We start from the raw sequence: 15,878 nt of genomic DNA on the forward strand, positions 1-15,878 counted from the left end.
CGGATTCAAAGTGGGTTTCAGGTTTAATGTAAACGCTACAGGGACAAGACGATAATATGAGAGGCAATCAGGATCATTAATGAAGTTGGGCCTTCATTAATGATCCTGAGGCCACTAGGTGCAATCTTAGCCATAAGTGACTCATGAAGATTTTGGAGACTTTGTGGTAAGTTAAAATCTCCGCAAATGAGGTGGATGGCAGATGTGTGGAGTGTATTTATTAGCCAGGACACAATATCATTGATTGTGTGAGCATCGGGTGTTGGGGGTATATATATTGCACCAAAATCTAATAAACAGGAGTTGATATTCATTATTACAATCAATGCTTCAAACAGATTGGATTTGCTGGAGACTACATGTACAAACTCAAGTCTGCTGGCATTTATGATAATAGCAATACGCAGGTGTGAGATTGGGAGGTGAAGAAAGATTTATAACCGGTAGCTTGGGCCGAGGCAATTGATTCTTGTTGTGGTTCCAGCCAGGTTTCAGACATGCAGATGACATCAGCCATTTGGGACAGGAGTATCTGCTCAAGTGTCTCAAGCTTATTCTGGATACTGCGAACATTTTCATAAAAAATCTTGAGTGTAAGGTGACACAAGACCTTCCAGGAGTGCTGATTTGAGGACAGGATTTTTTTTCTTTGTTGGCTTTTAAGCACGGTTGGTTATAATAGTTGGTATCAGCTGAGGGTGGATTTCATTGGAGCTGTGGTATTGCAGAGATTGATCAGAGGTTTTGTCATCAGGATATGTATAGGGTTCATCATTCCTGGATTTGCGGCTTCTGAGAATAGGAATGTCTATCATGGAGTCACGCTTGGGAGTTGTCTTGGTGGGAAAGCAGATTAGCTATGACTGGACATGGGGTGATATTGGATTTGGGTTCATAGTATGGCCTGAGTAGTGATCCAGACAGCCAAAGAGCAGTCGTTGATATGGAGCTGAATGCTGTGCATCGCACTCAACTTTGAACGATGTATGGATGGGTGCTTTCTTAAGAAGTGTGATGGACATGTTAAGGTGCAGCTCATGCATTATGTATGATTTGATATCATCTGGAGTTGTATTTGGGGCCAGTCAGAAAACGAATAGACTTCGTCGAAGATGGACAGTTGGTGGATGCATCGCCTGCAGCTGGAGGTGGTCGAGGTGCCCAATTTAAATGATCGTCTTCTCTTTAGTACATTTGGGGTTCCCAATTTAGCCACTTCAGTGTGGTGAGGCTTACTGCAGTAACTCTGGGCCACAAATGGAGGAAATGCAGCTACAACTTCCGCCAGAATGGTTGCAATGTTAGCAGTGAGGGGCGGCAATTGTGGATTTCGGGTTTCTTCGGCATTGTAAGTTGATACACCCAGCTTGGGTACGAGTAAGGCTCGATGATAATTTCAGGGTTTGGTTTCCATTGCAATTTAGTAGATGGCTTCTGTGATTTGTGGAGTGGGACACTAATCAGCTAACCCAGATAAACTACGGAAGAATCAGCTAACCCAGATAAACACTAGTTTATCTGGGTTAGCTGATTCTTCCGTAGGACTGGCAGTGTTTCTAGTCTGGTTTTCCTGACAGGGAAGTTCTTCTGCTATCTGGATCTCAGGGCAATTTAGTGTTTGGCCTGAATTCTAAACAGTAGTACTGTCGGATAGGTTATTGTGAGCCTGATTAGTTAGTAGCGAAGGTCTGTATCGTTGTTGTTGTTGAGTTTTTAGGAGCATTAGCAACTAAGGCCATATTGCTCCGGGGATATGCAGTGGTTATTCCCTGACCTTTCCGCATTCTCCGTATTTGGTGGTCACGGGCTCGAACCCCGGTCTAATCAAGAAGCGTGTGCTACGCACTGCTGCTCCTGCCCACCTGGCTACGGAGGCGCCAGGTCTGTGTCGTAGCGCATTTAATAGCTGGACCACCATCATTACATCTACACAAACTTAGGTCTTGAGAAAGGTTATCAGCTATGGAGGATACATAGTTATTAGTAGTGCAGAGCATGCGATGTTTCATGTCTTCGAGGATCGATGTTATTATAATTTCAAGTGATTTACGGTTCTTGAAGAGGCATGTGGAGGGGCTAGGAGACAAAGATTCAGCAAGCGAAAAATTAGTTTGTGTAGACACATTACTAAATGTGATAGAAGGTGGGGAGTTCCTTCTTTGGAGATCCGCATGCATTGTTGGCTGTACATGTGGGATACTGGTGAAATCTTCTGTTTGAGTTGCTATAGTGGCGACACTGCGATGGTGGGACTTATCCTTCGCTTCCATTAGGTTAGAGAAGCTAGAGTCTTCATCATCATGGTCAACCAAACATGTGGTATTATTGATATCACAATGGGAAATAAGCCATTCCACGGATCCGGTCCTTATATCTGGGAAGCAGTCAGTTGGATGAAATGTGTCAGCAGCTAAGGTGATGGAGGTTGTTGATGTATCATTATCAACTGCTAAAGGGACTGCGATCGCTTCACCAAGTTGTTTATCTGTGCAAATGGTAAACTGTTCACAGGACCTATATTTTTTTGGCTGGTTGTTCTTGAAAGGACGACACATGAAATTCTTGCGATGCAGGGCATTTAGTTTATGTAGGGATTTTAGGCCCCAACATAATTCGCAAAGCAAGGCGGAACATAATTTACATGAGACCGTTTCACTGACTTGCTTGTTGCAGCGGCTGCAAATGACAGTAGTCGTCTTTAGTTGATTTCTCGTGTTCCTGGACGCCATTGCAGTATGACAGAAAGCGACAATAATGATTTTAGTAGTTACTCTACCAGGGAGGAACCGAAGGCAAAGCAGAACACTTTCTGAAAATTGCTATAAAGGGATTAGGCAAGTTGTTTGTGGTAGCAGAGAACCCTAGTTTATTTAGGTGCAGTCTTGAAACAGCCGGGGGAAATGACCTAGATACCAAGAAGTGGGAGCACTCACAGTCGTCGAAACACTGGTTGTCAATAGCTAACTGCTTGTGTTCTTTAGTCGGGCATTGGAAGTACTGTATCATATTGATACAAACAGCCAAAAAATCATATATAATAAAACATTACCTGAGGAAGATGCAGGCGATTTGGCATCATTACCGGACAGATCATCACCAGAGGAATTCTTTAGTACATCTTTCTCAAAAATCAAATCAAAATATTAACTGCACAAATTATTAACATTAATCGGAGCTCATTCGCAGGCTGCCACACACTATATGCGCATGCGCGCTTTTTCAAATAGGGGACAAAGGGGGTTCATGTTAAGATGCATATTAAATCTAATGCAGTGCAATGCTGAGTAAGTTTGGTGTGATGACAAAAGCACTGGGAAAACTCAGAGTAGGAGAGTGCTACATGCCTAATTATGGTGACAAGTATAACAAACAACTATACAAAGATATAAAGTGGGTCAGTAAATCAGAATTTCCTATAGGGGAGATTTATTATTGTTGTTATTTGGTTTTTTTTTTTTTTTAAGAGCATTAGCAACTAAGGTCACGTTGCTCCGGGGATATGAGTTGGTCATACCCTGACCTTTCCGCATCCTCCGTATTTGGTGGTCATGGGCTCGAACCCCGGTCTAATCAAGAAGCGTGTGCTATGCACTGCTGCTCCTGCCCACCTGGCTATGGCGGCACCACAGGGGAGATTTAACTTTCCAGATATTGATTGGAAATTGTGGACTGGTCACTCACACATATGCGAGCAAGACTGTGGATTTATTAGATGATTAGCATTAGCAAAGGTACATGATGCAAGAAAGCAAGCTTATATAGCATCAGCAAAAAAAAAAAAAAAACCTTATTTCACTTATCCCCTCACTCCAAATGCTTGGATCTATTTAAGCTATCAACTTCTACAATGACAGATGGAAGTTTGTTCCACCAATCAACCACCCGCTGGCTAAAGGCAAACTTCCGCACATCTATCCTACAACCATCTTTTCTCAATTTGTATTTATGCTCTCTCAGGCAATTATTCTGGGCAAGAGGAAGAATCCCATCCACATTGAGCATGCTCAAACCATTCAAGGCTTTATACACCTCAATCAGATCACCTTGCAGGTGCCTAGTCTCCAGACACAGTAATTTGCAAAACTTAAGCCTTTCTTCGTAAGAGCAACCCTTTGTTCCATTCACTAATCTTGTTGCCCTTCTCTGTACTCGTTCCAGCAGCTCTAGATCCTTCTTAAAATGAGGCCTCCAGACCTGTACTCGAGGTGTGTTCTGACCATTTATAAGGGGTGATTATCCATTATACAAAGGGATAATTATCTCCTTATTCCTGTGTATCATTGGCAAGAGCTACTCTTGCAGACTTTCTGCACTGATCAGAAAACTTCATATCTGACTGTACAATTACCCCCAGGCCCTTTTCATTTTCTACCAGAGTCAGTATATTACCACAGAGTTGATACGTTACTCTGAGGTTATTGCTTCCCCAATGCAGTCATAGCACTATATATCTATCTATCTATATATATATATATATATATATATTAAGGATAATATAAAGAACCATTAGAATAAGCAAATCAATCCAATAATAATACCATCAGGGACCTAAGAAAACGCAAAAAAAAAAAAAAAAAAAAAATATATCGCTTTTTACCGACAATCTAGATGACTTTAACTGAGGCCAACCACCCAGAATGAAGGCAAAAAACGACAAGAGGTTCTCTGTTTCTGTGATGATCAATATATGCTAAGTAATTTAAATCTAAACCAAATATAAACAAGTATAAGCCAAATGTAAATCGAATATAAATAAATCAAAAGATGATAATAAAAGTTATGAAAATTTAGAAATATTAGAATCAAAGGTAAGAAATATAAGTAAAATATAAATGTAAGCATATATTAATCATCGTTCACCCGACAGAGAATGTAATTTAATGATTAAAATAAGATTAAATATATAATACATACTACATATTGACTGTATCTAGGACATAATGTAATAGTCGTCAAAATAATATGTAGTGCCCCCTATGTGATGGATACAGTAAAAATAAATAATTAAATTAACGCATAGAGAAACATGCAGATAGTAAGAAGAAAAACTAAAGGAGTAGGAATAATAGAACCTGAACTCCACAAAGGCGAAAAATAGTGGTATAGATAAGAAATAGTTTCTCCTACGTCCTCGGATTGCCCTAATAATTTCGGAGAAATAAAAATAAAGAGTGTAGGACAGTTTAAAGACATTACAAGATATATTGATCATCACAGAAACAGAGAACCTCTTGTCGTTTTTTGCCTTCATTCTGGGTGGTTGGCCCCAGTTGAAGTCATCTAGATTGTCAGTAAAAAGCGATAATTTTTTTTTTTTTTTTTTGCATTTTCTTAGGTCCCTGATGGTATTATTATTATTATTGGATTGATTTGCTTATTCTAATGGTTCTTTATATTATCCTTAATATTACAGACATTATGGGTGTATTGCATGATTGCTTGCAACTGCATTGACTCATAAATATTATTTACATATTAGTTACAGTTATTGTCGTTTTAACTTTCTTTCTTTACTTTTTTATCAATAATTATAAATATATATATATATATATATATATTTTTTTTTTTTTTTTTTTTCCAGTATCGCATATTATCTCCGAGTTTCTTTATATAACTTCCATATCGAGTTATGTATTAATTAATAATGTTACGTTTGTAAAATCTAAGTCTTTATATGTATTTAATTAAAAAAATACAATTTAATTGACAATGAAGTTTAACAAGATTAATAAATTTTACTGATTAATTGATAATATATTAAGTTAACGCTATCTAGTACGGGATATAACGTATCGTATAACAATAGCGACAAGTTACGAACGGTAAATCTACAGACACTAAGTATTAATTAACTTCCAAAATCTCGCTATCTAATTTCAGAATAAAAAAAAAGGATCTTGACTAGGTCTGCAAGCTACTTATAGAAAATAATTTAATATAACAATTAAGTCAATAAAGCGGCTAAATATAGCTAAAAACGTGGCATTCGCCAGAGCTGTAAAACTTGTAAAACACGTGGATTGGATACCCTTACCAATACTAAGTAATTACCGATACAATCATAACCTCTCCTAAGTAATATACTAAGTAAGATACTAAGTAATAAAATGTCCAAGTTTACAGATGATATACTAAGTAATAAAATGTCCAAGTTTACAGATGATATACTAAGTAATAAAATGTCCAAGTTTACAGATGATATACTAAGTAATAAAATGTCCAAGTTTACAGATGATATACTAAGTAATAAAATGTCCAAGTTTGCAGATGATACAAAGGTTGGCAGGGTTTTTAATGACAATAAAGACAGTATGCTACTGCAACAGGATCTAGAAAAGTTAGGCAGATAGGCTGACAAGTGTTAACTGAAGTTTAATATTGACAAATGTAAAGTACTGCATATGGGTAGCAGTAGCCCAAATGTACCAACTGTATGGTACTACACTCAGGGAGGTGGAGAATGAAAAAGACATGGGGATAATTGTGTTCATATATAAAGTTCTCTGAGCAGTGCAGATGGGTTGTCAGAGCAGGTCATGGAGTTTTGTCCATGACATATAGGAATTTTGCTAGCAGAGACAAGGAGGTGATTATCCCTTTGTATAAAGGAATGGTCAGGCCACACCTTGAGTATTGTGTACAAGTCTAGAGGCCTCATTTTAGGAAAGATATAGAGTTCCTAGAAGGAGTAGAGGACAACAAGACTGGTGAGAGGAAAAAAAGGGGGCACTTACGAAGAAAAGCTTAAGTTCTGCAAGTTGCGGCATCTGAAGACTAGGTACCTGCGAGGTGACTGATTGAGGCGTATAAGGTCTTGAATGGTTTGAGTAGCTCAATGCTGATGGTATACTTTCGCTTGCTGAGATTAAGAACGTGAGGGGGCATAGATTCAAACTGAGGAAAGACAGTTGTAGGATAGATGTGCGGCAATTTGCTTTTATCCAGCGGGTAGTTGATTGCCAAAATAGACTTTCATCTGTTGTTGTAGAAGTTGATAGCTTAAATAAATTTAAGGCTGAACTGGACAAACATTTGGAGTGACTGGATGGGTGAAATGGGAAGGATTATTTTATTTATTTATTTATTTTTTTTTTTTTTGGCTGATACTGTATAAGCTTGCTTTCTTGCATCATATGCCTCAACTAATGCTAATGCAAATATGTAATTTTGTAAGATAAAAAATTATTTTTAAAGATATAAAAAAAAAATTGCCTCACCTTTTATCTGAATATGAATCCGAAGTTTTATTTCTGTCATGGCGCAAGAAAAAAATCAATATTAATCCAATACAGCAAATGCCAAGCAAAACACTAAATACAGTTATCCTTGTTTGTTTATCTATATGCGGTTTCCCTTGAAATTCAAAGTACACAAAGAGATTTCCAAACAGAAGGCTGAAAAATCAAACAATATTTACACAAAAAAACCATATTAGGAAAAGTACAAAAAAAATTCTTAAAATTTCTTAAGATTTTTTTTTTTTTTGTAATCTTTAAGATACCAGTTATAAAAGTTTTCAAAATACTCTCATATATATCAGTATGAGAGCCATTCAAATTTAAAATGGTGATTTAAATTTTGCATGTTTAATATAGTTTTTCTTAGATGTTAATCAGCACTCATATAATATACACAGAATAAAATTTAGACATATTGATAACCTTGGATTTCCTTTGAAGTTTTGCAGGTTCAGTTTTAGCCTGCCAACTATTTGCTAGCATTTAGGAATAAAGTTATATACATTGCTATAAAGGCAAATCCACCTGAAATGATTATCGGAGTTCATGAGTGGGCTGAAATTTACTTATGGGTATACCCTCCAGGAGGCCTCAGTCTTAGGGTGTTTATCCCCCCCTACCTGCTGTTTTAACCCGATATGAAGTATAAACACCCTAAGACTAAGGCAGTCTGGAGGCTGTACCCTAAGTAAATTTCAGCCACGAAGGCATTACACTCATGAACTTCAATAATCTGCTTTTAATAATGAGAAAAAACTAATCAATGCATCGTTATCAACTTCTACTGGCATTACCGATAACATGCACCATCTGTTTAGCGAGAATGCAGGGAGAAACTGCGGTACTGGGAAACGCATTTGACTGCTAAAAGTTTCCTGTGGTTCTTGTGTTGGCTTTCTTTACCTTCGCCCATCTATTTATCTGCAGTCAGTATGAATTAGCACACTTTGGATATACAGGTAACCCTAGTATAACGCAGTACTTATACAACACGGTTTCGGTATAACGCAGTTCATAAATTGTGGCTACTCCTCTATGACACGGTCATGGTTTCGATATAACGCGATCTACAAATTGTTGTATCGCTTTTTTTCACATACTTTTACCACGCAACTTAAAAATCAAACTTTATGTTCATTAAATTTGTGTCGGCTCATATAACGAGTGTAGTTGCCAGAACCGAATTTATATAAGGGGAAACACCCAAGTACATTCATACATATTTTTTTTTTTAGTGCCAATTTTTTTACCTTATAAAGAGTTAATTGTTGTGTAAGTAGTTATAAATAGTGAATTTATTTGGAGAATACCCTTTGACAAATAAAAAATTTATTTTTTATAGTAATGGCCACCAAAACTGCAAGAGAAGGAAAAAAACCAACAATTGAAAAGAAAATTCATTTTTCTCGAAGAAAAAAATTAAAATCTTGGATCGGCTGAAAAATGGAGAAAAACAAGTATTTGTTGCAAGGACTTTGAATTTAAATTAATCAACTATTCATACAATCAAACAAAATGAGCAGAAAATCAGATATAGTGTTATTGCTGGGTCAACAATAAGTGCAAAGCGCGTTGCTCATGTACGTGATATTTTATGGGAAAAATGGAGAAATCTCTAATGGTTTGGATTGAAGATTGCCCTCACAAGAAAATGCCTTTGAGTGGAAACAAAAAGCCCTCAAAATTTATCAATATTTAAAAGAACTTGAACAAGATTTTTCAGAAGAAAGCTTTCAGCATGAATTTTGTGCCAGTAAGGGCTGGTTCAAAAATTTTAAAAAGCGATTTTCTTTGCATAACCTTCAGCTCCAAGGAGAATCAGCACCAGCAGACGTAGATGCTGCCCGAAAATTCCCAGAAGAACTTTTAAAAATCATTGAAGAAGATAGTGCAGACCAGGTATTCAATGCAGACAAATTTGGGTTAAACGGGAAAAAAAATGCCAAAACGCACTTATATATCGAAAAATGAAAAAAGTTTCAAAAGACAGAATTCTAATTCAGGATTAAAAGTTTCAAAAGACAGAATTCTCTACTGTTTTGTAGTAATGCATTAGGTAATTACATGACAAAAACCAATGTTAATTAACTGATCTTTAAATCCTCGTGCTACGAAAGCAATTGACAAGTCCACCCTCCCTGTTTATTGGAGAGCCAACAAAAAGTCATGGCTTACAGCTAGCATATTTAAAAATTGGTTTTTTTAACTGTTTTGTGCCTGATATAGAAAGATACACAAAGAAAAAGAATATCCACTTTAAAATTTTACTAATTTTAGATAACGCACCAGGGCACTCAAAAAATGTAACCCATCTGAATATTAAAATAATTTATTTGCCGTCTAATACAACGTCACTTATTCAACCCCTTGATCAAGGGATAATTTCAACATTTAAAGACTATTATATTCATCAAACATTCAAATCAAATTAATTTTGGAAAAAATGGAATCTAATCCAAACACGAGACTGCCTCAAGTGTGGAAAGAGTTTTCAATATTTAATTGTGTAAAAATTATTTCTCTATGTGTAAAGGGGTTAAAACCCTCTACACTGAAAGGTTGCTGGAAAAAAATGTGCCCTGGTGTTGTCCTTAATCAAAATTTCGTACCTCCTGTGGATACTGAACTAAGTTGTATAACAAACCTGGCACACATTTGTGGTGGTGAGGGATTTTCCGATTTGAAAATGAAATTCATGAATTAATTGATGAAGAAACAGATTTAAATGAAGAGGAATTGGTTCAATTAATAGAAGACGGCAAACCAAATACAAATGGTGAGAAAAGTTCTACTGAAGATTCTGATTGTGCTGAGTCCATTAAAGAGTTCAGTAAAGAAATTAGCAGAAGGATTAAATTTGGCACAAAAGTTGGGAAGTTATTTTATGGGTAATGATCCCTCAACAGGGCGCTCGGAAAAATTCAAAAGACAATTGGACAGTTGTTTAGCTCCAAATTATAAACTTAATAAAAAATTTCAGCATAATGGAAAGCAAGGTCTTATTACCGACTTTTTGATAAGAAAACCAGCTGAAGTACCCAGTGAGGTATACAAATGATGTCGAAGAGATTTCAAGTGATAACGACATCAAGCCACTCGTAAATAAAGAATATCTACAAAATATTTTTTTCTGAAGACAGTGATGACGATTAAAATATCCATTTCTTTAATTTTGAAATTTATGCATTATGTGCAATGAAATTTATGTACAATTCCTAATTTTCATAATTTTATGCTATGTATTTGTTAAATAGTTAGTTACGTGAATTCTTGAATGAATAAAATGTTTTTGTTGAATATCATTGTTGTTTTTATAATTAAAAAAACACTATGGAACATACCCCTACATTTTGTATGACACCTGAACCTCATATAACGCGATTTCTATAACACATGATATTTCTGGAACCTAACCTCCACGTTATACAAGGGTTACCTATAATTTGTTTTGTGTATCTTGTCACATTTTGAAATAAGTGATTTTACTGAGAAGCAAATCTGAATAAAAGTTTGTTTCCAATTATGGAAAAGTGCAACAGGAATCCATAAAATGTTAAAAAGAGCTTCAGAGAAAATGCCATGTGACATTTGAAGATTCTTCAGCAATTAATAAAGTGGAAAGTAGGCCACTTGTTCATCTTGCACTGGCTGCTCTTCAACTTCACAGATTCAACTGCTCATGTTCATGATCTGATCGTGAGTGACTGACATTTAACTAACCATGAAGTTATTAAAGAAACTGGTGTTCATTAAGAGAAATGTTAATCAAATTTAACACAAGATTTGGGAATGTGATGCATTTCAGTCAAGTTTGTGCCTCACATTCTCGCATGTCAGAATTATCATTAACATGCTACTGCTGACCCACACATTCTTTCTTTCATTATTAGTAGGCATCGATCACGGCTGTATGGCTGAAACCTGAAAACAAAGGACCAGACCTCTCAATGGAAAGACTGTCTTCTTCTTCTTCTTCTTCTTATTCAAAGCCCAAAAAAATGAGACAATTTCACATAGTTGGCAGAATACACAGTAGGGATCACAACATTTGGCAAACAGAGGATTGACAACAGCTAATAGTCTGATGATGGGTATCAGCAAAATTCCCAAAATGTCACCTTGATGTATAGCAATTTAATTATTAACTAAATAAACTATCTTAATATTCACAAGATATAAAAGTGATCATAACTATAATTCTAAAATATAATTCTATGAGACAATTTCAATCAAAGGAGAAGATCATTTTTATCACGCTTTTGAATTATAGGGAACTTTTCATTAGGAATTTGTCCCGCAATAAACAGGAATGCTACAAAACAGTTTAATGGGGAATGCATAAAACTGTTAAAACCAAACAGCCAAATAAGTGTAATTCAGCAATTGGTACTTACATCACAACAATGACCCTACTGACTCGACACTTTCCATTCAAGATTTACTGTGAAGCACTCCATATTAAAAGCAAAAAAGGCACAAAAAGAGATCTGCAGATCTACTAAGCAAGTACAGGTCAGTGATGAAAAATACTCACAAGTTAGGGTTAAATTTGAAAGTGTCTCCAATCCTGCCCAGACATGATAGGAGAGAGTATATGATGAGAGCCTTGCCAATCAATTCAGCCCTGGAGAGACTGCGCAGGGCTCATGGTGTAGAATTTTTGTCAGCGTGTTCTGTGCTTGTTAACAAGAGAGATTGCTTCTAGAGGGAGGAGATACACTTAAATAGAAGGGGTGCAAGAATATCTGCATATGCTATCGAAGCAGTGTTGGGTGGATCGGAACATTGCTAGTGTATTTACAGATTAATGGATGAACGGTAGGTACAGGCAGAGGTGGAAATGATTCTTGCACTGCTTCTATTGGAATGAGCAGCTGCCTGGAAAGTTGGGGATTTCAGGAACCGCTGGGGGTCATGAAACAAGTAAATACACGGGCTGTGTTAGAGTAACTAAGAGTAAGAACAGGTGCATTTATACTTGCATGTATACCTAGGAGTATAGTAAATAAATTTGATGAATTCGAAGTACTGGTTAAGACAACCAAGGCGGATATTGTTTGGATATCAGAGACGTCGTGCTACTGAGATATAAGGGAACTGGAATTGTTAGAGTACAATATTTACAGAAAGATTAGACAGGATAGGAAGGGAGGAGAGGTTATGCTATTAGTTAAGAAACACATAAAATCTAAGGAAGAGCATCCAGTTGACATAGATAGACAGTGCAATGTTGAGTCAACTTGGTGTGACGTAAGTAATGGGAAAGTAAAAATGAGGGTAGGAGATTGTTATAGGCCTAATGACTCTGTTGAGTACAATGAACAATTATACAGAGATAAAGAGTGGGCCAGAAAATCAGAGTGTCTTATAATTGGGGATTTTAACTTCCCAGATACAGACTGAAATTTGTGGGTTGGTCACTCACTCTCTCTCTCTCTCTCTCTCTCTCTCTCTCACACACACACACACACACACACACACACACACACACACACACACACACACACACACACACACACACACACTAGCAAGGCTTTTGTGGATTTATTGGATGATTGTTTCCTACAGTAGCATGTTAGAGAGGCATCAAGAGGAAATAACACTCTTGATCGGATTAACAGCAGTGATTATTTATGCATTAAGAATTTACAGATAAAGAAACCCCTACTGATGTGGGATTTACTTAAAGATGTAACTACCATCAGGGGTAAAGGGAAGGGTTTTCTATACTGTGGCACCAAATATGATGTTATCAACATCAAACCCTAAATGGGAGCATTCAAGGAATAATTTTTTAAGCTACTAGACATTTTGTTCCAACTAACAAATACTGCTCTAGGTTTAGGCCCAAATCGAGGTCATATGAATTAATGAGATTCGTGGCACAGAAGAAAAATGAAACATTATAAAATTAATGGATTTATGATAAAATATGGGAAACAGTTTCTGCTATATTATTTATAATCATAAGATTATAAATAATATAGCAGAAATAGAGTGGGCCAGTAAATCAGATTGTCTTATAATGGGAAGATTTTAATTTCCCAGATAGTGACTGGAACTTGTGGATTGGTCACTCGCACACTAGCAAGGCTTTTGTGGATTTATTGGATGATTGTTTTGTACAGCAGCATGTTCGGGAAGCAACTAGAGGGAGTAATACGCTTGATTTGATTATAAGTAGTGATTCTTCATGCATTAAGAATCCGTGGATAAAGGAACCTCTAGGTGGCACTGATCATATTGTACTAATGTGGGATTTGCTTAAAGATGTGACTACTATAAGAAAAAGTAGTAGTAGTATTAGTGGCATTTGATGCAATAAAGCAAGCGTATGAGCTTAAACAGCTCAGAGAAAAAAAATTAACACAACCATTCCCTCTAAATGTTTGTCTAGTTCCTCCCTAAATTTATTTAACCTATCAAGTTCCAGAACAAATGGAAGTTTTTTTTTTTTTTTTTTATGTGAACCCCAAACACGAAAGATATTAGAACCTATAGTACTTAGTACCGTGCTTCGGTTGGAGGTTGAGAAGACGAAAGAAGATATTTGTTGGCATTAGACTTGAACTTCTGTAGATTGTAATTTTCAGGAAATATGTATGAAGGAAGGTTGTTCCAGAAAAAGACAGTTCAATGAATAAATGAGGAAGATGAAAAGTTGGTTCTCTGGGTTTGAAGTTGGCCAGTAAATGGATGCTGGCTGGTGGCGGCATGTGTTCAGACTGTTTTGAAAGAGAGAGAGCGGGATTTATAGAAGCCAATTCAGAAGAACAGTGCCCATGGAAGTATCTATAGAAGAGGCATGCTTGATTGATTGATTGATTGATTGATTGACTGATTTGGTAGTTGTTGGCGCATCGGCTTCTGTGGCCATATTGCACCTCCCAAGGTTTTTGCAGTACTTTGATCCAAGCCCGAGGCGGGAATCGAACCCGTGACCTTTGGCTTGCCGGGCAGGTACTTTACCCACTCGGCTAGCCCGGTCGGCGAAGAGGCATGCAGCAGAAACAGTGTGTCTATGACAAAGCAAGTGGAGAGACTCTGTTAGAGATGAATCATTAATTAACCTAACTGCCCTCTTCTGAATGGAATCAAGAAGCCTGAGAGAGGTTTTGGGGGCACCACCCCAGATGTAGACACAATATTCCATGGCAGGGCGGATTTGCGATTTATACAGAGTGAGCAGCTGTTTGGAAGAAATGCAACGCCGAGAACGAAAGAGAAAACCAAGTTTTTTAGAAGCAGAGGAAGCAATATTTGTAATGTGCTTGTGCCAAGAGAGATTTAGAAGTCAGGGTAATCCCCAAAAGAGATATATCATTTTGCCTAGAAATCGGAGTGTCACTAAAGATAAGCATAGGAGCAGAAGTATCCTTTTAGCGAGATATAAGACAAGACTGAGTTTTAGAAGGGTTGAAATCAACTAAGTTGTCTTTGCCCCATTGGAGAATTACCTGAAGATCGGCATTTAAGGAATTGGTAGCAGATTTTCGATAAGTTGAAGCTGATTGGGCAGGACAAGGTTTCTCAAAATGGAAAGTTGAAAGCAATGTGCTATCATCGGCAAAACTATGGATAGGATTTCCAGTCAATGGAAGAAGGTCATAGATATACAAGAGGGAAAGAGTGGGGGAAAGAACTGTACCTTGGGGGACACCGGCCACCCTCATTGAGCGATCAGAGAGAAAACTGGATAACCAATTACTAAAAACAGTTGGCAAACCATAAGATGGAAGCTTGTTTAGAAGACCTTTATGCCAAATACGATAAAAGGCCTTTGAGATGTCAAGAGCAACTACTTGTGTTTCACCGAACCTTTCCATTGAATTAGTCCATAAATGGGTAACATAAGCCAGAATATCACCAGTGGATCGACACTGACGGAATCCATACTGGCGATCGTTGATCAGACGGAAGGTTTCTAGGTAGTTTAAGAGTTGGCGGTTAATTGATTTCTCCATTACTTTAGAAAGAGCAGAAGTAATTGCAATAGGACGATAATTGGATGGGAGGGATTTGTCACCCTTTTTAGGAACTGGCTGGATATGAGCAAATTTCCAAGCAGAAGAAAAAACACCTTTCGAATAAGAAAGTGAAAAGAGGCGACAAAGAATAGAGTAAGTTCAGAAGCACAGGTTTTGAGAACAAGTGGAAAATACCATCAGGACATGGAGCTTTCTTAGCATCAAGATTCATCAAGATCCTTCTGATATCCTTTTGACGAGAGACCACAGGAGGCATTGAATGGGGCGTGTTGGGAATGGTGGGAGGTGTTTTACCAAGATCATTAATACATGAGCTGGAAGAAAAATGGGATGCTAGTAGGTCAGCTTTATCCTTGGCTGAAGTGACAACAGAACCATCTGGTTTGGACAGAGGTGGGAGCAGAGATGGGCAAAAGTTGCGGCCAATAGCTTTGGCAAGAGACCAGAATGCTCGGCTACTGTTAGGGCAAGAAGCAAGTTTTCTACTCTTAGCCTGTTCAAACTCTAGTTTGGACTGATTAATAACTGCTTTACAATTGTTGCGAGCTTTGGTGTAGGCAGAAAATGAAACTGAAGAATTAGAAACAAGCCAATTACGATATGCAACATTCTTCTCTTGGACAGCCTTAGCACATTTATTGGAAAACCAAGG

General features: G+C 37.2%; 1 protein-coding gene across 1 annotated transcript in view; it reads right to left on the reverse strand.

The window, feature by feature from the left end:
• LOC150083166 (FERRY endosomal RAB5 effector complex subunit 3-like) overlaps positions 1 to 15,878 on the reverse strand; it is a 1,535,539-nt gene that overhangs the window by 463,052 nt on the left and 1,056,609 nt on the right. Inside the window, exon 17 of the mRNA XM_090378412.1 lies at positions 7,218 to 7,394. Within this exon, the coding sequence (XP_090234538.1) occupies positions 7,218 to 7,394 (177 nt within the window). The remainder of the gene's footprint in view (positions 1 to 7,217; positions 7,395 to 15,878) is intronic.

The sequence above is a fragment of the Mastigoproctus giganteus genome, chromosome 7, assembly GCF_048544385.1.
Source record: "Mastigoproctus giganteus isolate SK-2022 chromosome 7, ASM4854438v1, whole genome shotgun sequence".
Lineage (NCBI taxonomy): Eukaryota > Metazoa > Arthropoda > Arachnida > Uropygi > Thelyphonidae > Mastigoproctus > Mastigoproctus giganteus.